General features: G+C 45.8%; 1 protein-coding gene across 1 annotated transcript; it reads left to right on the top strand.

Moving 5' to 3' along the window:
* The first annotated feature begins 3,338 nt into the window (after positions 1-3,338).
* Positions 3,339-13,623, top strand: CYP24A1 (cytochrome P450 family 24 subfamily A member 1). Its single transcript, XM_014876136.2, is given in 13 exon segments — positions 3,339-3,530; positions 3,682-3,872; positions 4,227-4,296; positions 4,298-4,321; positions 4,945-5,041; positions 6,175-6,266; positions 6,931-7,042; positions 8,377-8,522; positions 9,824-9,990; positions 10,172-10,250; positions 10,666-10,860; positions 11,476-11,587; positions 12,422-13,623. Coding segments are annotated over 13 exon segments (1,491 nt in total). The 3' UTR covers positions 12,436-13,623.
* Positions 13,624-25,932: the final 12,309 nt, after the last annotated feature.

Raw genomic sequence — 25,932 nt, 5'->3', positions numbered from 1 at the left:
TGCAATGTTTGTGGCTGAGGTTGGTGTCTCCACACAGGTCAGCTGGAAGATTCCTGGGCTGCTGGAATTGGAGTTTTCATCTGTCCCTCTGTTTGCCTGGATCCTTCTCTCAGCACTGCCTTGGGCTCAGTTCCCTCAGCAGAGCTTTATCTCCACACTGCTACTGTCATCTTGGAGAGGAGCAATCATCCAGATCGTGAGATAAGAAGAGGATTTTAGTGTTAAAACCCAATATTTGAGTAAAAACTGAATAAAGGTTTCTTTTGTTTTCATTTCAAGGCGAACGTGAACAACTTGGAGGTCTCAGTTTTCAAAACCATTTCAGTTTCTCTTCTGGAGAATGGGAATTACTGTACTTTCCCATCAATATTTACAGAACTCAAAGATCCTCAGCTGGAAAGAGAATTAAAAGAATTAAGACTTAATTAAAAGTGTATAAACAAACATAAGCAAACCCTGCAAGAACAAGCAGAGTTTGCAAGTTGCAATCAATTTGCCTTCCCCACATTGTGAAATCCTGTCACACTCTCCCCTGCTAATCTCATTCTCCTGTGGCACTTCAGCATTTTGTATCAATTTAGAAAACTCCGAGATTTCCCAAAAAATTAAAGGTCAAATTAGCAAAAAAACCTTTTCCCAAGCAGGAGAAAGAGCAGAGGTCAGGATTGTGTAAAATGGCACAGAGCAAACCTCCTGGAGTTACAGGCATTCAGAATGAAAATCCACTCCCAACATAAAGCTGCTCCCACTGAGGAGTTATTTGGGTGATATTTGATGTATTTGAAGTGAACTACACGAAAATCACTCAGGTCCCTTTGCAGGAGCTCCAAGGTTTTGATCTGGAAGTTCAGATGTTGTTTTTGATGAGCTTCCCAAGCACACCTCAGCCCCTTAAATCCAGGGGAGGAGCTCTGAGTTGGATGGGATTTCCAAGCTTTACTCAGATATGTTACAATTGTTTCCCAAAATATAGGATTAGAAATTGAATCAGTTCAGAAAGCACCTCTAAAAAACTTGGATTAATTCAATATTTAGAAAAAGTCTGAGCCAGCTGTGTGTGCCTGCACAGCAGATCTTCCACAGAAGCATCCCACTGGCACATGGCTTTTCAAGGAATATTCACTGCTGACATCTAAGAGAGCAGAAATCAAACCAAGAGCAAAAGAAAAGAAAAAAAGAATCAGCTTTTTAGCTTTGATCTTCAGCTAGTTCCTAATCTTTCACCTAAAAATTCTCCTTGCCATAGAGGAGAAGTGAAAAGGGTTTTTCATTTTCCACTCACGGCTGTCATTTGCTGTTAGATTGGAAAATATTGGGAAGTCTTGAGAAGGGACATCTGTGGGACAGTGGTGACACCTTCCCTGTTCCAGGGATACACCCAAAATCTCTGGAACAAAAAAAGCTCAAAAGCTCAAAACACTGAACTGGTCTTGCTTTTCTCTTGAGATAACCCTTGATATGTTCTAAAGGTAACAAACGAAAATTAAAGCTTGGGTTTGAGATCTCTTAAAAAGGAGGGAAGAAGGGGAGGCTGCAAACACCCCTGGACTTGCACTGAGCAGGAATTGAGGAATTCTTGGCTGTCCCAGCTCCAGGCCCCCAGCACAGCAACTTCCCTGCCAGGGACTTACACCACAGGAGTTAAATACAACCATTTCCATTCTGTCATTTCAAAACAGCTTCAGAGAGAGAAGATTTCTTATTAACAGAGTGGTTTCCTCCCTGTAGCTGTGAAGAACATGGAAAAATTGACCTGTGCCCAGTTTAGTCTTGACTTGCCTGTTCCAGACTCTTCAAAGGCATCGTTTCACAGGCACGAAGCTGTGACCCTTCAAATGAGTTCATTTTCATTCCTTAAGTAGGCAGAGTGCACAAATTGTCTCTTCTTGTCTGGTTTCTCAGAATTTATCAATGAATGGAGCCTGAACTGCCTGCAAGGACACTGAGATGTGTTTCAGTAGCACTGCTTCAAAGCAAATAAATCACAGAGTGTCAGCTTGTGGTGTTTCCCCCACCCCCCCCCAAAAAAAAACCACCAAAAACCAAATCTTTGAACCAATTTTAACTTTAAAGCCTGCCTGGGAAGTGCTCTGACCCTGTGGCCCACGGAGGATGATCCCATTGCAGAAAATCACTCGGGAAGGAGGTACAAAACTCCCAGAAAAATTCTGCAGTGTACATTTTCTTTTCTTTTGTACTGCTGATCACTGCTGCCTTGGTTTTCTTGTTGTTAATTTGACTTTGAGACGTGTGTCTTTATGTGTCAAATCCACCTTCTGACCATGCTCTGTCCAGCACACCCATTGTCTGCACACTCTGCTTCTGCCAAGAAGTATAAAGGGGATTAGAGCTGAGTCATGAAAGGCACTTGGGAAAGAAGAGAAAAGGTAGCGTGGGGTGCAAGAAAATCAGATCCCATTGTAGCCAAACTGTCTTTCCTGGAAATCCTCTGGATTACAGGTAGCTCTGTCTTCCCTTCCCTTCCCTTCCCTTCCCTTCCCTTCCCTTCCCTTCCCTTCCCTTCCCTTCCCTTCCCTTCCCTTCCCTTCCCTTCCCTTCCCTTCCCTTCCCTTCCCTTCCCTTCCCTTCCCTTCCCTTCCCTTCCCTTCCCTTCCCTTCCCTTCCCTTCCCTTCCCTTCCCTTCCCTTCCCTTCCCTTCCCTTCCCTTCCCTTCCCTTCCCTTCTTCTCTCAGCCCCAAACTCTTTGAGCATTTCTGTGCGGTTTTTGATTAAATTTTGATTAAAGTGCAAATGCTTCGGGAAAACGGAACTACTCTGCCACCTGCGCTCTGCAGGATGGACACCACAGCCCCTCCATGCTGAAAACACAAATTAAAAAAAAAAAAAAAAAAAAAAAGAGAGAGAGAGAGCTACGAGACCGCTCGCATGAGCGCCAGGCAAAGATCGGAGCGGCCACCGCTGCGTCCCTTCGTGCTGGGGACCGGACCCGGAGCATCCCCGATCCCAGCGGGTCCCATCCCCGATCCCAGCGGGTCCCATCCCCGGATCCCAGCGGGTCCCATTCCCGGATCCCAGCGGGTCCCATCCCCGGATCCCAGCGGGTCCCATCCCCGGATTCCAGCGGGTCCCATCCCCGGATCCCAGCGGGTCCCATCCGCTCATCCCCGCGTTCCCAGCGGGCGGAGCCTCTGGCTCGGTGCCTTCCCCGCCTCTCCTGAACCCTTTCATGACCCGCCTGCCCCGCGGGCTCGGCGGGCAGGGCCGGGGCAGCCGCCCCACCTCACCCCACCCAGGGCTCCCATTGGCGCGGATGAAAGTCCAGCACCTCGGGCTGCTATAAATGCACCTAAGCTGACCCGGGGGCCGGCACCGTGGCCATGGGCGGCTGCAGCATCCTCCTCCTCCTCCTCCCTCGCCGGCTCCCCGGCCGTACCTGCGGCCGCGCCGCGTCCTCGCTGAGCGCTCTGCGGCCGGCGGAGACGCTGCCCGGGCCGCCCAGCTGGCCGCTCATGGGCAGCCTGCCCGATGTGCTCTGGAAAGGGGGGCTCAAGAGGCAGCACGAGACGCTGGTGAGGCTGCGGGGACGGGGGAGAAGTTGGGAATGGGATGGGGATGGAGTGGGATGGGATGGGATGAGGATGCTGCGCCGGGGAGCGCCCTGCGCTCACCGCGTTGGTTTTTTTTTTTGGTTTTTTTTTTTTTTTTTTCCCTGCTCTCTAGGCTCAGTACCACCGGAGGTTCGGGAAGATTTTCCGCATGAAGCTGGGCGCGTTCGACTCGGTGCACATCGCGGCTCCCTGCCTGCTGGAGGCTCTGTACCGCCGCGAGAGCGCCTGCCCCCAGCGCCTCGAGATCAAGCCCTGGAAAGCCTATCGCGACTATCGCGACGAGGGCTACGGGCTGCTCATCCTGTGAGTGGTACCCGCAGCATCCCGGCGGGTGCGGGGGGGTCCGGAGCCTGGGGAATGCGGCTGCGCCCATCCCGGCTCCAGGGGGATCTGGGGGTCCCGGGCTGCGCCCCCGAGGGTGTCTGGGGCTCATATCCCTCCCCGAGCATCCCCCCAAGGATGTCTGGGGCTCATCTCCCTCCCCGAGCATCCCCCCGAGGGTATTTGGGGCTCATTCCCCACCCCCGAGCATCCGCCGGTGCTGCTGTCGGTGCGATGGAACATCAGCAGTGAGCACGCTGCGGGTTTGGTTTTTTTTCCTTTTTTCATTCTTTGAGCTTTTCGCTCCCCAACCTTGCTGTCGCTGTTCCAATCCAGGGAGGGAAAGGACTGGCAGAGGGTGAGAAGTGCCTTTCAGAAGAAATTAATGAAGCCCAGGGAGGTTGTGGAAACTGGATACGACGATCAATGAGGTACCGTGCCCGGAGGAATCCTCTCTCCCTCCCCGCTCCCCGGGAAGGCCGGGAATTAAATCCGGTTTATCTGCATGGCTTTATTTACTCCACAGTGATAAAACCACGACTTCAGACCCAGATCATTCAGGGAATAACAAATACAAACTGATTGCCTGGGTCTGAGACCACGCAAAAACCTGAAAAAAAACCCCAGGATTATTCCATAAGGATTCAAACAGCTTTTCCCTGCTTCTCCTGAATTCCGTAGTTTTTGCCTTTAGCCCTTCATTCTTGTGCTGTCCCCTCAGGGAACACATCTGTCCTTAACCTCTGTGCTGCTGAGGGATCTGAGGATAAACACCTTAATCCTCAGTTGTGAAACGCCAGCGCTGGCCCGAGTGAAGGATTGCATCCCTGCGAGGGAAGCACAGTTCATCGAAGCACGAGAGCTGTGTCAAATCCCAACGTTTGTTCACACAGGGGAAGTCGAATCTTGTTCAAAGAACAGGGAACAAAAAGATTCCACTCATGCAAGATTGTTATCTGCTTAAAAGGCAGCTGAAATGTTGATTTACAGTGGATTTTTATTAGTTGATGTCATTTTATTCCCTTCTTTTCTCTCTCTTCTCTCCACCATTTAGGTCCTGGAGGATTTTATGTACAGAATAGATGAAATTTGTGATCACAATGGACAGATGGAAGATGTCTATTCAGAATTCAACAAATGGTCTTTTGAAAGTGAGTTGGATTTTGCCTGAGTGTGGGGCACCTGCCAGGGCATTGCAGTTAAAATATGATCAGGGATGAATGTGTTAGCTGATTTTTTTCCAAACTCTCAGCTATAATATCATGGAAAAAGAGTTGCAGAACATCCAGGGACTGTCAGCACAAAATTCATCAGCACAAATATAAATTTCTGCCTAGCTACCTGCATGGCTTATAAGAATTCAAACATTCCAATGAATTATAAATCAAAAAATTGGGGGGGGGATTATGGTTCATTTATCTAGAGTGGGATCAGATAACACACAGCCTTTTTTGTCCATCTGATATTTGTTAATTATCAGCAGTGTGCAGGATCAATGAAATATTCCAAGAGCAGAGTGTTGGCTGTGGGCAAAGATTGAAAAATCCCATTTCCAATATTTACATTGGGACTGAGAAGTGCAGGAATGATTTACCAAGACAGAGCCTCATCCTTAGAAACCTTTCAGAGCACACTGAGGAATGTGCCAGGAATGGCACAGGGCACAAACTGGCTCAGAGATTCCCAAAAAAAGGGATGGCTGAGTGTAGTGACTGAAGCAGCTCTGCCAGACTCGACTCTCTTGGCTGCCTCCTCTCAGCAGCCTCTGCACTGAGCTCCTCAAAGTGATTTTTTTTTTTTTTTTCCACTGTCAGTGGTAATGGCTGCTTTTGGAAAGGGAGAAATAGGAAATGACAGCTTGAAAAGAAAGAGGGGAAAATAAGACAAGTGGGAAGGGGTGGAGTGTGGGATGCTGCCAGTGTTTGTCAGAGCTTTGTGGCTGTGGAAAGGAGCAGGGAATGCTGTGGTACATGGCTCTTCCAGCCCTCTTCTCCTGCCACTCAATTTTCTTCAGTAAAGCCACCAAATATCCAGTTCTGCTGCTCGTGAGGGGATCAGTGGCAGGATTGCCACTGATCCCCTCACGAGCAGCAGAAATTGGCTATATTGGTGGCCTTTGCTGAGAAACCTCGCGTGGCCAAGGCAGAAGCAGGGCTGGAGTGTTTTACATGTACCACTGACATTCTGCATCACATTTCACAGCCACAAGCATTCTTGATATAAATGGCACGCATCCACACACCCTTTGGTTGATAAATTTAATTTTAATATTGCCTAACAACAGGTATCTGTCTGGTGCTGTATGGAAAGAGGTTTGGTCTCCTGCAGCAGGACGTGGAAGAAGAAAGTCTGAACTTCATCAAGGCTGTAAAAACGGTATGGGACATTCTCTCCTGGGGCTGTGGTGATTTTTAACCCCTGCTGTTCATGAGAGGCAGCATTTAAAGGAGTGAGCTGGAAAAAGCAGCTCAGGCTTCTGTGCTAAACGTGCCCAGCTCACCCTGGACTTCTTCCTCCTTTATGGAATGCCTCAGTCTGGCAGGGACAATGCTGAGTGGCCACCAGGGCAATCCTGGAAGGAGAATTGTCAGCTTGGCTGGTGCCTCTGCTCCCCTCTGAGGCACTGGGGTTATACAAACCCCCGGGTTTGGGGTTGGAGCTGCTGTGCCTTTGGGGCTCTGGGGTACAAAGCTGCCCCATTTCAGTCACCACACACAGGCAGCCAGCCCTGCTCAGCTTTCAGCTCATCTGTTCTCGAGGGAGACAGAGGCACTGCCAAAAAAATATACCTCGTGCCACTCCCAACAGCTGTAAAATAAACAGGATGCATTCCCTACTGAGCAATTCCTGTCTTTAATTTGTACCTGGATATGCCCTAAGTAGACTGAGACCCATCTTCCCTGTCCGGGATGGAAAACCCACCAGGATTTTGCCTTCCTGAAAATTTCCCTTTACTTTCCAGCCTGATATTGTCCAGGGATTGCAAGCAGATGGATTAAAGAGATTAAAGAGAGGTTTCCCCTCCTGTTTCCCCCCACAGATGATGGCCACTTTTGGGATGATGATGGTGACCCCCGTGGAGCTGCACAAGGGGCTCAACACCAAAGTCTGGCAAGCTCACACCAAAGCATGGGATGATATCTTTAAAACAGGTGATTATTTAACCCCAATTCATCTCCTTGCCCTTTATCTCTGTCTCCTCCTTGCTAGAATTGATTTTTTCACACTTAATCCTCTCTTTCAGCATGGATTAAAAGTTTTTTTGCTGTACCTAAACTCGGATTTATTCCCATGTGGGAGCAGTTTTTAGTGACTAACACCCAGGTTATGGGGCAATATCCCATTCCCAGGGAAATCCCAGGATTCTGGGAGCCAGCAGTGCCATGCACCACGTTAATCTGTCATTAAAGTAAATTAAAAATGTATAATCTCTTCAAGGCAAGGGTGCAAATGAAAAGGGACTTTCGTCAAAGACTCATTTTCAAGAAACAAGAATTGTGCATGCAGCAAAAACCTGCTTGCTAAAAAAAAAAAAGAAAAAAGAAATTAAAGCTTTTCAGAACAACCTGCAACACAGTTGTAAATCTTAAAACCAAAAGTAATTTAAATAATAAGGTGCAATTTGACTTTTTGACAACATTTTTTGACTATTTAAAATGAGCTGGCCTTCCAAGGTTCAAAATCACTCAAACTCCAGATGTGAAGTATGTATTTTTTAATATTTTAAAAATTTCATTAATTTAAGCAGTGAGAGGCATAACCAAAGGTTGAGAAAGCTTTTGGGGAGCTGTAACACTGAGATATTTCCCTTGGGAATTTGAGTCCCAAGGCTTTTTATCCTGCCAGCCACATACTCACTTATTTTATTGCTGGTTAGTTGATGGGCTTTAGGAAAGACACTTTCAGCCAGTTTTGCTCAGAAAAACCAGTTTGACACCTTCACTTCAAATTAATAATTCCTTACAGGAACTGGGTTTAGCAGCTGGGATATTCACGAGCAAAATCTGTTTATTTTCATTTTAAAAATACACCCAGCATGTCGAAATTTGGCATCTCTTTGTGCCTTCCCCTGGTAAACCCAAGGTTTACATTTCCCCTCGGGGCTTCTGAGTGCTAAATCCCTTTGATTTTTTTAACACCTTGATCCCCTTTGAAAACCCCAGGTAATAAATTTTACACTCTCACGTTTCTGTTTGCTGAATATTTCCTTCAACCTGTCACTGATTTCCTCCCCTAATTTAAAGAGAGCAGAATTCCTAAGGGTTTGCAGGAGCTCCTCTGTCGAAAAGCGATTTTTTTGGGACTGAGTTTTATTATCTGAAAAATGAAACCACCGTTCTTTATTCTCTATAAATCATTCTTTACCCACTGCTGCAAACAGAGCAAGGCTTGGCACTTCTTTAAAACCCTGCATGATGATCGTGGGTTTGCTGTTGGTTTTATGGGATTTTTGAGGGATTTTTGAGGGATTTCCTGCCCTCCTCAGCCAAGCACTCCATCGACTGCCGGCTGCAGAAGCACTCAGCCAACCCCCAGGAGGATTTGCTGTGTGACATCTACTCGGGGGGACACCTGTCCAGGAAGGAGCTCTATGCTGCCATCGCAGAGCTGCAGATCGCTGGAGTGGAGACGGTAAAGATGATTTTTCCAAGGGTTTCAATCCCTCTCAGTTCCCTCTTTAGGTGCAGGTTACCAAGGTGGAGGTGGTAAAGATGATTTTCTAAGGGTTTCAAATTATTCCAATTCCCTCCTGAGCTGCAGATCGCTGGGGTGCTGATGTAAAGTTGATTTTCCAAGGGTTTCAATTCCTCCCAGTTCCCTCTTTAGGTGCAGATTTCCAGGCTGCAGATGATAAAGTTGATTTTCCAAGGGTTTCAGTTCCTCCCAATTCCCTCCTGAGCTGCGGATCACTGAGGTGGAGATGGTAAAGCTGATTTTCCAAAGGTTCCAATTATTCCCAATTCCCTCCTGAGCTGCAGATCGCTGGGGTGCTGATGTAAAGTTGATTTTTCAAGGGTTTCAAATCATTCCAGTTCCCTCCTGAACTGCAGATCACTAAGGTGGAGATGGTAAAGATGATTTTCCAAGGGTTTAAATTCTTCCCAGTTCCCTCTTTAGGTGCAGATTTCCAAGGTGGAGATGGTAAAGCTGATTTTCCAAAAGTTCCAATTCTTCCCAATTCCCTCCTGAGCTGCACATCACTGTGGTGCTGATGTAAAGTTGATTTTCCAAGGGTTTCAGTCCCTCCCAGTTCCCTCTTTAGTTGCAGATTGCTTAGGTGAAAATGGTAAAGTTGATTTTCCAAATTTTTAAATTCTTCCCAGTTCCCTCTTTAGGTGCAGATTTCCAGGCTGCAGATGATAAAGCTGATTTTCCAAGGGTTTCAAATCATCCTAATTCCCTCCTGAGCTGCAGATCACTTAGGTGGAGATGATAAAGTTGATTTTCCAAAGTTTTAATTTCTTCCCGGGTCCCTCCTTACCTGCAGATCACTGAGGTGGAGATGGCAAAGCTGATGTTCCAAAATTGAAAATTCTTCCCAGTTCCCTCTTTAGGTGCAGATTTCCAGGGTGCAGATGATAAAGCTGATTTTCCAAAGTTGAAAATTCTTCCCAATTCCCCTCTTCCTTCCACAGCCTGACCACCAGCACACCTGGAAGTGAGTTAACCCTGAAGTGGCCTCAGTGACCCAAGTGTAAATTGAATTTTCCCTGAAATCCCTGGATTTTTTCCTGAAATCTTTGTATTTTTACCTGAAATCCCCGGATTTTTAATTCTGGATGACAACTGGGACTGCTCATAATCCCTCAGCTATCAAAATTCCATCCAGCCATAAACATTGCTTTGAATTTTGGGCAACTTCTTCCTTCTGTCCCTACAAAAGGAGGACTGAACCTTCTTTTTTTTTTTTTTTTTTTTTTTCTTTGTTGCAGACAGCCAACAGTTTGCTGTGGGCTCTGTACAACCTTTCCCGCAATCCACACGTCCAGCAGAAGCTTTTCCAGGAAATCCAGAGAGTTTTGGCTGCTCAGGAGAACCCAAGTGCTGAGAGCCTGAGGAATATGCCTTACCTAAAAGCCTGCCTCAAAGAATCCATGAGGTGAAATTCCCAAATAATTTGCAAAGCAATCATCGAGTTTTTTCACCAGCTTCTTTGTACAAGGGAGAAAGAATTTTCCAGCACACGGGATTTTGTTCATTTTGCTGTCTGAGGGAAAATATGAGGGATAAAAGAAGGAAAATTGTTGGGAATTGAACCCATTGTTGTCTTTTCCCTGCAGATTAACTCCATCAGTGCCTTTCACCACTCGCACCATCGACACAGAAATGGTTCTGGGAAATTACGTGCTGCCCAAAGGGGTAAGTCAATTAATTCAGTTTATTGGGATGTTTTGCCATTTATTAATTGCCTTTTAAACCACAGAAGTTGCTCATATTTCAGTTTCAAACTGGCTTTGCCATAGTACCAGCCCCAGGATAAAGAATGAGGGATTCACTCCAAGGATTCCCATAAACACAAACCCACACCTGCTGTCGGAATTAGCCAGAAATATTTCCCTGAATTAATTTTCATGCGCTATTCCAACTTAACTTTTTTTTTTTTTTCTTTTTCAATTTCCCCCATTATTCCCTGATGAAACCACGACCTTTTCTACATCCCTACGAATTTTTTTGGGGGAATTACAACTGCTGCACTGAGCTTTTCCATCCCGCAGCCGCTTCCCTCGGGGTTGCTTTGTGACACCTTGATTTTTTTTAAAATTTTTTTTTCCAGACGGTGCTGATGATCAACAGCCACGCCCTGGGATGCAGTGAGGAATATTTCAGGGGCTGGGCTGAGTTCAGACCTGAACGTTGGCTGCTCAAGGGCTCCATCCATCCCTTCTCCCACGTGCCCTTCGGCCTCGGCAAGAGGATGTGCGTGGGGCGCCGCGTGGCAGAGCTGCAGCTGCACCTGGCCCTGTGCTGGGTAAACACCCCAAAAAAAAAAGGGAATTTGGGGGGGTTTTGCTCCTCCAGATGATGGGATGCAGAGCACAGTGATGGGGATGTTTTATTCCAGCTGGTTTGTAAATGCCACGCTGTGGCCATGGACAGGAGCTGGGTAAACACACCCAAAAAAAGGGAATTTTGAGGGGTTTTGCTCCTGCAGATGATGGGATGGAGAGCACAGTGATGGGGATATTTTATTCCAGCTGATCTATAAATACTGTGGTGTTCCATGGACAGGAGCTGGGTAAACACCCCAAAAAAAGGGAATGTGGGGGGTTTTGCTCCTCCAGATGATGGGATGCAGAGCACAGTGAAGGGGATATTTTATTCCAGCTGATCTATAAATACTGTGTTGTTCCATGGACAGGAGCTGGGTAAACACACCCAAAAAAAGGGAATTTTGGGGGGTTTTACCCCTCCAGCTGATGGGATCCAGACCCAGCATACTCTTATATTCCAGCTGGTCTGTAAATACTGCATTGTGGCCATGGAGCTGGGTAAACACCCCAAAAAAAGGGAATTTTGGAGGGTTTTGCTCCTCTGGCTGGTCAGATCCAGAGCCCAGCACACTGATGGGGATGTTTTTTTCCAGCTGCTCCGTAAGTACCACATTGTGGCCACGGACAGGGAGCCGGTGGAGACGCTGCACTCGGGAATTCTCATCCCCAGCCGGGCTCTGCCCATCGCCTTCCACCCACGAGCAGGTTGGTGCAGCTCTTTTGGGACCTGATTTGGGGTTTTTATTCTGAAATGGGAGTGTAAACAGACAGATGTTTGTCTGCTCTTTATCCTCACAGTGCTAGAGCCATCCCGATTCTTTATTTGAACAAATGAAGTGTCAGGGTTTTAACAGGAAATGTCCCGTATTTCACACAGCTCCTGGCCCTGGGGTGAATTTTATACTCACATTTTCATGCAGATAAAAAAGGGGGAAAACAACATATAGCCACTAGTGCAGAAAATAACAGCCAGTGTGCTGTTAGAGCTTCTTCACTGCATTCCCAGAAGATATTTCCTGGAAAAGAACATTTGATTTTGACCTTTAATTTGCAGATTAAAAAGAAGAAGCCTCAGTGAAAGAACTTCTCACTACAGAGTTCGGATAACAAAACTTCATTTGAGGCAGAGGAACAAAGGAAAATCGATTTGTAAATAGTCATGCAGTGTTGCAGCTTATATATTTTGAATATAGGATTTTCTTTCTCACAAGTTTATACAAATGAGCTAACAAAACTTCCTTGTGTATCAATCTAAATTGAGAAAACAGATCTCTGATCCTAGACTTAAATCCTCCAAATAGAATTCAAGGATTTCAATCCTTTCAATAGTGGGGAAGATATTTTTTTGAAATTGAAAGGATCCTTTCAATCATTTCAATATAGGAGAAGATTGATTTTTTTTTTTTGCCAGCCAACACCACAGGAAAAAAAATATTTCTCAGTATAATCTGAATACTCACTCCTTTAACTTTAGCTTCAGTGCTGTTTGCTTTGACCTAATCACTATAAAGATTTTTTTGTTGTTGTTGTTCAATACAGGTTGCAAAAAATAAAGGACATCCCTCCTGCTGCCTCCACTTTAAAAAGAGACATCAGCTGTGGAATTCAAGCTCTGGAGGCTGCAGAAGAAGAACTGGAAGAAGAAGGGAAGAACTTCTGCAGAAGAAGAAGGGAAGAATTGCACCTTGAACAATTGCTGAGCCAGGAATAGCAGCAGGAAAAACTCCCAGACTGTTCTGTTGGGAAAATCTGCTTAAAAAGAGAGAAAAATACCCAAGTGCTTTCACGGAGCTGTGGAAATCCAGGGGTTGAGTGCAGCTGAGGGACTGTGCAGGACATTGTTTAACATCCCAGTTTGGGGAGAGCTGCCCCAGTTTGGGACCAGTCACGGCTGAACTGGTCCTGGCAGCTCGGAGTGGGAGAGCTTGAGGGAGAGGAGAGTGCTCAGTCCTTCTCAGTGCCATGAGAAGGGACTTGGGAGTCTGGAAATAGGCTAAAACAGGGCTGGAAAACCAGAAAAATTAAAGAAATTAATTTTTTTTTGTCGTTCTGCACTGCCTGGGTAGGAGGGAAATAGGACCAAATGCACCTGACAGGATTTATTGCTTTGCTTTCAGCAGTTGCAGTTTCGTGCCTGCCACACCCTCTGCTCTTCCCCACGGATTTCCATCCCTCCAGCTCCTGCACAACCCATTTTATCCCACTTTTATTGGAAAAAAAAACTTAGTGGTCTTTCACTTCAGGGAAAGGCCTGATCCAGAAATGGAACCACTGGAATCCTATGGGTTCTGCCTCTGAGGAATGATGGTTATCCTAACAGGATAGTTACTTGACATTAATGACAGAAAATTGTGCTTCCAAGAACAATCCCACAGGAAATGAGGACCCTGAGCATTTCCAAGGGGTTTATTTCTCGTGGAGATTAAAATATCTAAAGGTTCAAATTGTCACTGCCCTGCATGCAATACAGGATTTTTTTGATTTTACACCTTTGCAGTTTCAAGTACAGCTTTATTTCCATATCCATTACCCTGAATTTATTTTTTTACATGCTGAAATGTTGCAAGTTCTTAGTATTTGTTGGTCTGTCTCTTGTTTTTCATTTGTTTGTTCTCCTCTGTTATGCTCAGATGAGTAAATGTACCCCCATAACAATGTATGAAACAATTGTGCATTGTCTGAATATTTCTAGGCAATTTTGTAAGAAAATAAAGAGTTCTATTTTTTTTTTCCCTCTAAAATTAGTGTCCCATTATTTATTTTAAAGTCTTTACAAAAGAGGCTTCTGCATCCTTGGCACAGTGGGAACACATTTGTGCCTGGCATGGAGGTCCCAGGGGTGAGATTGGGGCATTTCTCTGCCATTAGGACAAGATAAAATCCATTCAGATTTCTGAGGAAGGATGAAAATGGCTTGAATTTTTGCAGAATCAGAAGAAATGATGCATATTGAAAAAATACCATCCATCAGCACCATTCCTGGCAGGGTGAGGGAAATCAATCCCCAGGGAGCTCGTGCTGACGTGCAGGTCTGTGTGAGGCATCTCCCCAAAATCCAGGGACAAAAACCCACACAAAGCTTCTTTTTCCAGCATTATAAATGAATATTTACTGCACTAGAGCCAGTGGAGCTGTGCCAACATGGAACGCGTGCTAAGAAAAACAATTTGTTCAATTCCGGGCATCTCTCAGTGCTCACAAACGTTCTGATGATTTGGCTTTTGGAGACAGAAGTGGTTTTATCTCGTTGAACTGCCCTTGACAGCCTCGTTATCAGCTCTTTCGAAACCCTGATTGCTCCTGGGCAGTAAATCACAGGTTGGTATTTACTGGACTGCTCGGGATTTTTGTTATTTAAGCTCGGTGGACTCAAAGATCCAGCCCGGTGCTGCCGTGAGGGAGGTTTTGGTTGATTCTGTACAAGCTCAGGTACAAATCTGGGCTCTCTGCTGGGTGACCAACAGTCCAATAACCACTGACCTGGAAAATTGAGTTCCGGAACCTTTGGAGATTTTCAGGTTCCTGAAGTTTGCAAAGAACTTCATTAATCTCCTACCTCCAAGTAAATGTCCAAAGCAATTTGCTTAGGAAATAGATAATTATCAAACTACACAGATAATGAATGACCAAGCCAGACTTCCATATTCAGAAACCAACAGAGCTTTTTTTTTTTTTTTTTTCCCCTCCTATTTCCGGAGCAGAAACCCAGCAGGATGCCCTGAGATTAATAAATATCTGGGAAACCTTTTGCCCAGCAGGATAAATCCAGTGCAGTCCTTTGCAGCTTTGAAAGGAGTCATTCTGAATGAGGATTCAGAATTTCCATTTCAGCACCACTTCCCTGTGATCATTTCCTCCCCAGAGGAAGGCAGTAGATCATTACTTTAATGCAATTAATTGGCCTCCACATTCCCTGTCCCAACGGGGGAGGGAGAGAGAGGTTTACCTGTCCAAAAGGAAGTGAATTCTGTTCAGCCTCTGGGCATGTTGGAATTGAAAAAGCAAAGTTGGAGCCAATAATCCATGCTTTTTTAACGGATAAGAACGCCAGTCTTCAGACCTGGCAATCTGGAATTTTTGGTCTGTGCTTTGCTCCTGACAAGCTGATGCTGCACAGCTCTGAGTCAGTCCCTGCAGAGGGATTTGGGCACCTTTCCCTGCTCTCCTCAGTGACACACAATGCTCAGGTTTGTCCCCTCCAGCCTCACAAGGACCTTTGTGCTCAACAACCCGAGGCAGAATTCACATCTCTGTCAATACTTTAATTAATGGTGCAAAATAACCCAAAATCTAAAAAAATTAATTCTGTGAATTATTCACAGCCGAAGTTCATTTCAGGACAAACGTTCAGAAAATTCATCCCATGCCTCATTTTAAAGATGTGAAACTTCATTTTTAATTCAATGGCACTGCACGTGGGTGGGTGGGTTTTTAATGCATTATGACTTAGAAGAGGAGAAAGTTGGACAATTTTCAGTCCTTTGTGGCACATGTATTGAAAATTCATGGAAGACCTGTAGCTTTAGCAGAAAAAGCTGATTTTAGTTTCAGATAATTAAAATAAGAGGTTTATTGAGATGGAAGCTACCAGCAGCTCATTAATCCCTTATGTGTGAATTCCTCTGGGAACTTGAGCATTGAGAGCTCAACGTGTGAGTGACTGCATTCATTTTTTTTTTTTTAATGTCTCCTTTCAGACAAGGCTTGGAGAAAAGTGTGAATATTATAATATGAAATGGAGTATTGTGCTTATTCACTTATATTTATTCTTGGGTATTTTTGAGTATCAGAGTTGAAGAGTGAACCCAGAACTCTCCAGTTCTCCTAGAAGTTCATTAATGTCTCATACAACCCCTGTATGGATTTTATCTCCTACATTCCCACATCCTTTGCTAGCAGAGGATGGACTACATCAAATTTCAACTCTTTTCCAAGGTTTTTATCTCAGTTCTGTGATCTTTGGAACAACCCAACGAGTTAAACTTCAGCTGTAGGACTTGGATGCAGAAGGAATTTTAGAGAACTTTACATTGTAGGGTTTGGATGGAGCTGAACATTTGTGGAGCAACAATTCCTGACAGGAAAAGCAACAACGAGGCCTCTCCATGAAACAAAATATTTTTCTCCAAGGGACAATGTCAAAACAAGTGTGGGATGGAATGTGTTTAATAATCAGGGAAAATAATCCTGTGCTTTCTCGGGCATGTTCCTCTCAACAAGTTTGAACTCTTTGCCTCCAATTTTCCATGTGTTGAGTGAAGTCCAGGCAGTGGGAAAAGAAGGGAAGGTTTGGGAAGGTTTGGGAAGGTTTGGGAATGTTTGGGAAGGTTTGGGAAGGGAAGGTTTGGGAAGGTTTGGGAAGGTTTGGGAAGGTTTGGGAAGGGAAGGGAAATCACTGGAGTCAGCTGCTGGCAGGGACAACAACAGGGCAATAAAGGGGAGCCAGGAGGACAAAAATTACCCCAAATTGGAATCTGCATGTCTGTGGTACTTTACCCTCCACTATCAACTCCGAAAGTGGAATGGGAATCAGAGTCTCATCTGATTCATGCTGCTCCTGAACTGTGCTCCACATAAAAACAGGAGATAGGAGAGGAGCAGGGGAATCCTCCAGGTCTTGACTTCCAGCAGCACAGAGCTGGCTCAAGGTGAAGAAAGGGAAAAGGTTCTCCAGATTTAATGGGAATAATGGAAGGAGATGTTTGAGAAGCCTCAGGCAGAATGGGCTGTGCTTATCCAGGATTCCAAACTCCCTCAAAAAAATCCCTTCTTGTTATCTCAGTTCCACCAGCAGGAGCCACGGGGAGTTTTGCAGGTGGGGTCAATGCCTGAATCAGGCTCTGTCCCATTTCTCTCCAGGGCAAAGGTCCCCAGATATCTGCTCAGGGGTCAGCCAGGAGCCAGCTGAGCCATGGGCAAAGGCCACCCCTGCCCAGAGCTGGGAGCTGCTCTGGTGGCTTCAGGGACACCCAAGTTCAGCCTGCAGGCACCAAACACAATCCTCAGGCTGGTGGGGTCAATGTCAGTGCACCAAAAAGCACAGGAGGAAACCTCAGCTAGGGCCTGAATTTGGGCAATTTCGAATGGGAGCAAAATTCTGGGCAGTCTAGCAGGATAATTGGGATTATCCACACCTCTTGCTCTGTTCAGGAGGTGCCAAGTTTTGGTGCTCTGGAAGAATCCTGTCTTCCCTCTGGCTGTGGTTGAAAGCCAGAGCAGCAGGAAGGAAAAGCTTTAATGCACGTTGCTCCTTGGAACATTCAGTATTTCAACATAAGTCAAAAGCCTCAAAGCACCCCACTAAAATAAAATAAATGAACAGAAGAAAAGCAGAGGTATTTTCTATGCAGTCAAGGCCATAAAGTGACAAATCTCAACTAATTGGACACCCTGGACATTGTCATTGGGAGCTCCACTGCCACTGGGGGTGGCACTCAGGGCTCTGGGTTAGGTGACAAGGTGGAGACTGGGCAGAGGTTGGACCCTTGGAGATCTTTTCTGATCTAAATTAATCTGGGATTCTGGGATTCAAGATATATGAAGGGAAGCTGGCTCCATAAGGGATCAGGCATTTGGTTTTCCTATGACTTTAATTATATTTAATATATAATTTGAAATTTAATAGTTCAAAGTTCACCTCTAAGTGCTCACTCCTAGAAGGGGTGATAAGAAGTGCAGGCAGAGGGAAACGTTTGCAGGGTAGTGAAATATCATTTAATCTGATTAATTAGCTCCAGAATGAGTGGTGCATCCTACCTGTCTATTCAATACCCATCTGTGTGCAGCTTGGAAAGGATTTGTGGGGACAGAAAGAGCCATAGAGTTACAAGAAGAATTAATTGGAAGGATATTTTATTTATTGACCTCTTTAGAGATGATGCTTTCATTTAGACACCACGGGCAGCACCAATGGGAGTTAAATTCTGCTGAAATGGAGAGAACTGGTCCCTGGGGGAGCTGGGGGAATTTTTGAGGTGTGGTTTGCTCACCTGCAATAAAAAGCCCTGTGGAGATTGAACCCCAAGGAACTTCGTGGTTCACAGACTGATTATGAGCCCGTGTCCTTCACCCCCTTTGGTGAGCTGGGATCCTGGGACTTTGATCCAGACCAAAAAAAAACCTTTTCGTGCAGGGTTGCTTTTAGCAGGATCACAGGGCTGCTGTGACTCACCTCTTGGCTGCAGAGCTGCTCCAATTTGTGTCTGGGTGGGGATGAGACCTTGGAGCTGGAAAGGGCAAAATCACCCCCATGTGTAGCCAAAGGAGCCAGGAAGGTCCCCAGGGTCTCTCTTCAGAGAACTTTAGGTGCTGAATAATTTAGTTGGAGATGCAATCCCTCAGGTTCTTAAACATTAAAGTGAAATTAAGCCACTTAAAACCAGCAGGATTTGTTGTTGTTGTTGTTGTTCTAAACTCTAAAATTTCATTTTGGATATGCAGGAACCTCTCAGGGACTTCCCTTTTGGTTCGAATGAGAAAGGAACTAATTGCAAAAGGTATTTTTATTGCTGAACAGTGGCAAAACAACTTCCCAGCACAGGGCCAGGCTCTGAGGGAAACCTGGCAAGGCAGGCAGGGCAAGGTGTGCCCCAAGACATTTTCCAGACAGCACAGAAGCTCCAAATGCAGTTGATTCATAACTCTTGCAAAGTTCTTCTTGCCCAAAGGCAAGAATTGAAAGGGAAACTCATTGCTCAGAGAATCAGAGTCAGCTGAGAGCCAAGAGATAACCAGTGCAGTGGGGGAAATGGATCCAAATGAATGGAATAAAGGTTTAAAAATAGCACATGATGCTGCCTGCAGGAGTTGTTCAGGGAAGGGACGTGGCTGGTGCCAAATGTTTGATCTGTGCTTTGATCCTGCAGCAGGGCTCTGGCAGGTGCCCTCAGAAACACAGAGGGGATTTTTGAATATTCAGCATCCCCTGGAGAAGCTGCTGCTTCCTCCGAGCCCCTCTGGGGTTGTGCTTGGCACCCAAAGCGGTGCCAGACTGGAAAACATTTGTTTTTTGTCAAAACATTTGTCAAGGAAAGATTTGTGATGTTTCTATTTATAGAAGTCAATGGAATCCAGGGGGAAAAAAAAAAAAAAAAAAACAACAACAGCAGGAGCAACTGGAATTTCGAATTTCTGGGGGAGAATCAGAGCCCCTGGGCAAACAGAGATGTGGAAATCTCATTTTCCTGAGGAAGGTTAAAGCAGGGTGGGGGTCACAAAGTGTCAGAGCCCCACACTGGCCATGCTGGAGGACAAGGGGAACCAGGTTTGCCATTTTTTTAGACAATCCTGAAATTCAAAATTCTCCTGTGTTTCAAAACCTGATTGAAGCACGGGTGGTTTTTTACCAAAAATTTGAGAGAGAGAAAACACATCTGTTGGATGCAAATCTTACAGGAAGGAATCTTTTGGAAAACTTGGAGTTGTTTTGAAGATTAGCAGGGCTCTTACAAGAGCTTCTTCCAGGACAAAGATTTTTCTCCCAGTCAAGCTCCAAACCCGGAGTTTTCAACATTATTATATCAACAACTCTTCATTTTTTATTTTGAAAGGGCATTTCATGAAAACTACCTCAGCCTCATGGCATGTTTTGATTTTTAGAAAGCAGCTCCAACCAAACACCTTCAGGCACAGCATCAACAGCACCATTAAATGGTGTGAAAACCTTGGACAATCTTAATCTGAGCAGGAAAACTTCACTTCTGCCAAAAGCTGAACCTTTCTGATGTGTGGGTAGCACTTAAATTTTCAGAAATATGCAGCCATTTCTACCTCGCTGCTCTTGTCTGTGCAGACAGAGTCAACTGATTTCTTTTCAGTTGTTAATGCAGAGACAGAGCTTTGCTCACCTGGCATGAGAGCCAGACTGTCACTGGGTCAGTCCTGGGGGAATCCTCTCCTGGGCCACTGCAGCCTGCACAGAAATCATAAATTGATAGTAAAAGTGTTAAAAGCTCAGGGAACAGCACATAACTCGAAATTAATTCTGTCATTATCAAAAGCAGGGAGACTCCACCTCCTCTGCTTCCTCTCACAGTTCTCTCATTTCCTGCTGCACCTTTCTGGATTTTCCTGGTACCATTGGTTAGGAATTGAGGATTCAGTGATTCTCATCCCCAGGGCTCATCTCTGGCAGAATCCTCCCCCTTCCCTCCTTGAATCCCCCACCCACCCCATTTCTGTCATTCCCTGGGTCTGTCCCAAATCTTGGTTTGGCCAGGAGAAGGCACTGCAGGTAACACCCTCAGCCCATGTCCATCACCAGCCCATCCTGGATTAGAGTTAATAAAAGCCATTGAAATATCCTTGAGCTTCGTTTCACCTCATCAGCTGCAATGTAGGGGAGGAAAATTATATATATTAATTTGGAAAAACAGCCAAAAGAGATATTGTAAATAAAACAGATGATGGGTTTTTAAACACCTTTGTTCCATGGCTTCTGAGGAATTCGGACATGAGTGTCAGGGATCAGTTGGTTAGTGTAGTATGTGGGGCTTTTTACTAAAAATAGTTAAAGTTTCATCAGGGTTGGACTTTTGTGTGTCTATTTTTGGCATCCCTTGGTAGGGGCATGCACTGGCTGAACCTGCACTCCCACCCTGTGCTCTGCTATTAATAGCAGGGGGTTTAATGAGTAACCAGGGCATGGGGTGAGGGGGAAACCTTCAATCAGAGCCCTTCCCAAGCACAGACACACCAAAACCAGCACAGGGCAAGAGCTGGCTGCTCCTGGAGGGGAAATGTCCCCAGCCCCGGGGCCAGAACTGGTGCTGACACTGGAAACCCCCCAGCTGAGAGGGAAGCTTGGAAAAATTGGGATTGTTCAGCCTGGAGAAGCTTTGGGGTGACCTCACTGTGGCTTGAAGGAGCTGGAGGAAAGATGGAGAGAGACAATTTATAGGGATGGAGTGGCAGGACACAGGGAATGGCTTCAAACGGACAGAGATGGGATATTGGGATGGAATTCCTCCCTGGGAAGGTGGGGATGCCCTGGCACAGGTACCCAGAGCAGCCCCTGGATCCCTGGCAGTGCCCAAGGCCAGGCTGGGGCACCCTGGGACAGTGGGAGGTGTCCCTGCCATGGCAGGGGTGGGATGGGATCAGCTTTGAGGTTCCTTCAACCCAAACCATTGTGGGATGAAGTGTGGCCAGGCTGCCCCACATTCCTCCCCCAGCCCTGCAGGGGATGCAGGAAAGGGCAGCACAGGGCTCAGGGTGCAGGCTCACAGCTCTCAGCTGCACATTTCCCCACATTTCCCCAAAATTACCATGCCAGCAGCTGCTGTGAGTCTGAAAAGCAGGGCAGAATGATGGTGTCAGGAGAAATAAAAGATCCAGGCCACTTTAAGGTATTTTGTAGAGATAATGAGGAGCAGGATGTGACCCAAAAATGCCACCAGGGTGCAGGAGGTGGCAGTCAGGGTGTGAGTGAGCACATTGCAGCCCTGTGAGCTCGGGACAGAGCAGGGAAAGCAGGAGAGCTGCAGAGCAGTGTGTGACACTCTCCTGAGCAATGGGACTTCTTTTACTTGAAAGGTTAAGTAAGAAACAGAGTGGTCATGGCTCTGTTCCAAGGATAATATTTGAACTAATGCAGCAGCTTTGATCATCCACTGCACATCATGTTTGTGGGTAAAAATGCCAGAGTTTTTCTAAGCTCATGTGGATTTCCCCTTTTTTTGATCTCACAGCTTTCACCCTCAGCTTTCCTGTAAGGTTCGAAGGTTTAATCCATATTTATGATAACATGAGAAATAAAGTGTTCTTTGTTTTTACATCTTCCAAACTGGATGGGATTGAGACAAATAATAAAACCAAACTGGTTGCTCTTCCCTGCTCTCACAAGTGAAAGATTCTTTGTCACACTCAGAGCAAGATTTCCACCAGCTCTCAGCAGTTCAGAGCACAGCAATATTTCCTGGTTGGGCAGTGATGGTTAAAATGGCACCATGAATATATGGAATAAAGAATAATGGCTGGCTGTGCTGGAAATGACCATTCCCATTTTCTAGAGAGATCATTAAAGCTCCATCAGCCTTTACCTCGAGGAGTTTGTTCTAGCACAGAAGCTGTCATTAGTTTTGTGTGTTAATTGCTGGGTTTTTTTCAGCCAGAACTGTCAATAAGGAAAATTTTGTCCAGCAGGGCTTGAGTCAAGACCACTTTGTTTGCACAGAGGACACCAAAACTAATCAGAGGTGTAAAAGTCTTTGCAGCCACTGTTTCTCCTTTGCCATGAAAATGTTTAGAGAAATTATTTCCCAAATCCATTTCTTCTCTACAATTTCACAGAATAAATTCAGCTAGAACTGCTTCTTTGTTGAATTTCTTTCTCTTTTACTCTCCTTCTCTGTCTCACCCAAAGCAGAAGCATCCTAAATCCCACACCCTAAACCCTGAGTCTGCTTTTACCCTTTCAGTTATTCCCCCACCCACCCATCCCATCTCCACATTGCACAAACTTTCAAGCCTGGGTTTGTTGCTACCAACAAAAACATTGGGTAGTCAGTGGTGTGAAAAAGTCTCACTGAATTTTCTTTCATATTCTTGGCCAACCTGGTAGGAAAAAGCCAGTGGCAAAGGATGATTGGCTGGGAGGAACATATTGCAAAAGGTTGTTCCTCCTTCTTACCAGCAATGAACTGAGTGATCTGGGCTGGAATAAATTCCTCTTGGAGAATGGATGAGTGAGTTTGCTGGGATTATCAGGCTTGCCCATGAGTAAGGGCACTGCCCTGGCTTTCAGCAATTGCTGATCTGAAGGAAAATAGTTCCCAACTTTTATCTTTTATTGGGCACTATTAAAGGTGAGGGGAAAAAATCCACTGGAATTTGAGGTCTCTGAATCTCTGAGCTCCTTCCTCGGCAGTGCTACAATCCATTTTAGCAGCTGGGTGATCCACCAGAGCTGCAGAAATTCACAAAGAAATAGAAATATATATATTTTATCGTGGTGTGGCTTCTCTAAACACCATTTTCAGTAGAATTCCCCTTGGGAGCAGGCTCAGCCCTGAGGAATACCATCAGGCAGCTTTGGGAATTCCTTTCCTGGGGAGCAGGGAGTGCACAGGAATGCAGAACAGGCTGGACCCCAGAGCAGCAGCAACAGCCCAGTCCTGAAAGATTTGCTGAGTGAATGAGCCGAGCTTCCAAAAAAACAACCTCCAGCTTTGGGGAAAACACGGACTGCAAGCAGGGAGTGTGTGAACAAACCCAGCTCACCCCGGGCACGCAGAGCAGAGCTCCAGCAGGAATCCCTCTGTGATAAGGGAGAGGCCAAGGAGTGCAGCCCATCCCAGAGCCCATCCCAGCCCTACAGAGCGTGTCCCACTCTGCAATCCCGGGCTTCAAACACCCAGAGCCCATCCCAGCCCTGCAGAGCGTGTCCCACTCTGCAATCCTGGGCTTCAAACACCCCTGCCCTCCCCCTGGGAGCTCCAGCACCAGCCAGCACAACCGCATTTGTCATGTTTTCCATTTAATTTGAAATTTGCAGAGGAATATATGTAATAGAGGGTTGTTTTTTGTTTTGTTTTTTTTTCTCCCCTGAGAGCGGCCTCAAACTGTGTAAACTTTCAGGTAAGTGCTCAATTAAAAGGTCAAATTATCCAAATAGAAAACCGAAGTGTCAGGCAATAATTGTCTACTGGACTCCGTTACCTGGGCAGTTCATTGCACACTGACCCCCATTACCTGTTAAGCAGGGCACTGCTACGTGTGGCACTTCCTGCACTTATTTAGAACTCCTCCACATCTCCAGAGCCACGACTGCCCTTCAGAAATGTGTTCATGGGAAATTTGCTGGATGCACAAGCACAATAAAGATGATTTTAGAATTACCAACCGATTTTATTTTTTTTTCCTGGGGGGGAAAAAAATAGTCTCTATCTCTCAGCTGCATTGCAAAAAGTGACATTTAAGTCACAGAATATTTAAGCTGTTACTAATAGTTGCTGAAAGAAGTCTCATTTTATGGAACACGCCCACAATTTTCCTTTGGGATTTCTGCTCTGACTCAACACTTCAAACTCATTATTTTTGACCCAAACCTCAGCTTCTGTTGATGCTGTGTCTGCCTCCAGCAGGGGACAGTGACACGTGACATCATTCCCTCTGTGATGCCTGCTCAGCACTATTGGGGAGGAATTCCTCTCTGTGAGGGTGGGGAGGGGCTGGGATGGAATTCCCACAGAAGCTGTGGCTGTTCTGGATCCCTGGAACTGTCCAAGGCCAGGCTGGAGCTCCCTGGACAGTGGGAGGTTGTTTGGATCTCAGAAATCTGGAGATTTGGAGCTTTCTGTGCTTCCAGGCACTGACCCCCTGGAAAACACTGCTCTGGAGCTGGAACCTGGGAGAAGGCTTGGAAATGTGAATAATGAGTTAGGAAATGTGAATATGAGTTAGGAAATGTGAATAATGAGTTAGAAATCACAAATGTTTTCACTGGGTGATGGGTTTTAAATTTGAGGTTTTTCTACTATAGTGGTGGATATGGGACAAGATGGAGAATTTTGGGTGGTGTCTTTGTTCATCTTCTCCACAGAACTCAGGCAGTGACCTTTGGTTGGTCAATGTCACTCTAAGGGTGGTGGGGATCCATTATTGGGTTAAAGGATAAATAATGGAGGTGTTAAACTTTTATTGTTTGTTTAGCTTTAAAAGGCCTTGAAGCAGCCTCAGCTGGGACCATTTTTCCCATTTCTAGAAGGAGCTGGAGGTGCTGTTGTACTTTCTGTAATTCCTGATAAGATTCAATAAACACCCAAGCCCCAACAGGAGAATCACCTCAATCGTGTTTCTGTTAATCCTGGCTCTGAGGGGGAACAGAGACTGATGGCAAAGCACCAGCGAGGGGTGCAAAGCCCAGCTCACACCCCCCAGAAGGTGTCCCTGCCGTGGCAGGGGTGGTGGATGAGCTTTAATGTCCCTGGCAGCCTCCCCACCTCTGATTGTGCACATTGTGATTGTGACTGTGATTGTGATTGTGATTGTGCTGTGATTGTGCTGTGACTGTGACTGTGCTGTGACTGTTCTCTGTGTTAACCCCTGCACACCCAGGGTGGTTCCCAGAGCTGACTGAGAGGGGTGGGATCCTTTCCCTGGGCTTTGGGTGTGATGACACCTGGACTGCTCTGCCAGTGCCTCCTTTGGGCTTGGTGTGAGCAGCTCCCCCAGGGACCAGTTCTCTCCATTTCAGCAGAATTTAACTCCCATTGGTGCTGCCCGTGGTGTCTAAATGAAAGCATCATCTCTAAAGAGGTCGATAAATAAAATATCCTTCCAATTAATTCTTCTTGTAACTCTATGGCTCTTTCTGTCCCCACAAATCCTTTCCAAGCTGCACACAGATGGGTATTGAATAGACAGGTAGGATGCACCACTCATTCTGGAGCTAATCAATCTGATTAAATGATATTTCACTACCCTGCAAATGTTCTGCCTCTCGCACTCAGCAACCCTGACAGTGCCACATGATGCAGAGATCCCTTCCCTTGTCCCTCCTGTGTCCCCTGAAGTCACATGCCAGCTGCAAAAACATTAACCACGGTGTCCTCTGTCAACCCAGCCTGCAGCAGCTGCAGGAGCCCAGAACCTGCTGTTTTCTGGGAGATTAGATCCCTGATAAAGGCTATCTAATCCCCTCACAGAATTACAGGTAGAAGAAAAATAATAAATAAAAAAAAATCTGCTAAAATATCTATTACTCCTTTTTCTTTTAGAATTCTCTGAGCACACATCATCTCAACACAATGGTAAAATGTTTCCTGAGTCACTGCTGGGTTTGTTGTGAGGCCCTGAGTGAGTGAGCCCTGACATATGAGTCACCTTCAATCATTAACCACACCTGAAAACACCAGCACGGACTCTCTGACCCCAGGGAACAAATTTAACAACACAAAAACTGGATCAGAGAGAGAAAAAAAAAACAAAAAAACCAAGCTAACTTTAGAATGAGACTGGTTCAGAGCAAACAGTGGCAGTGGTGTGGCTTGAGACACAGCCTGAGTCATGGGCTGGCATTTACCTCCCCCTCCACCTCTGCCTGCACTAGA

This window comes from Sturnus vulgaris, chromosome 17 (genome assembly GCF_052056855.1).
Source record: "Sturnus vulgaris isolate bStuVul1 chromosome 17, bStuVul1.hap1, whole genome shotgun sequence".
Lineage (NCBI taxonomy): Eukaryota > Metazoa > Chordata > Aves > Passeriformes > Sturnidae > Sturnus > Sturnus vulgaris.
This window is presented reverse-complemented; position numbering and strand designations above follow the sequence as displayed.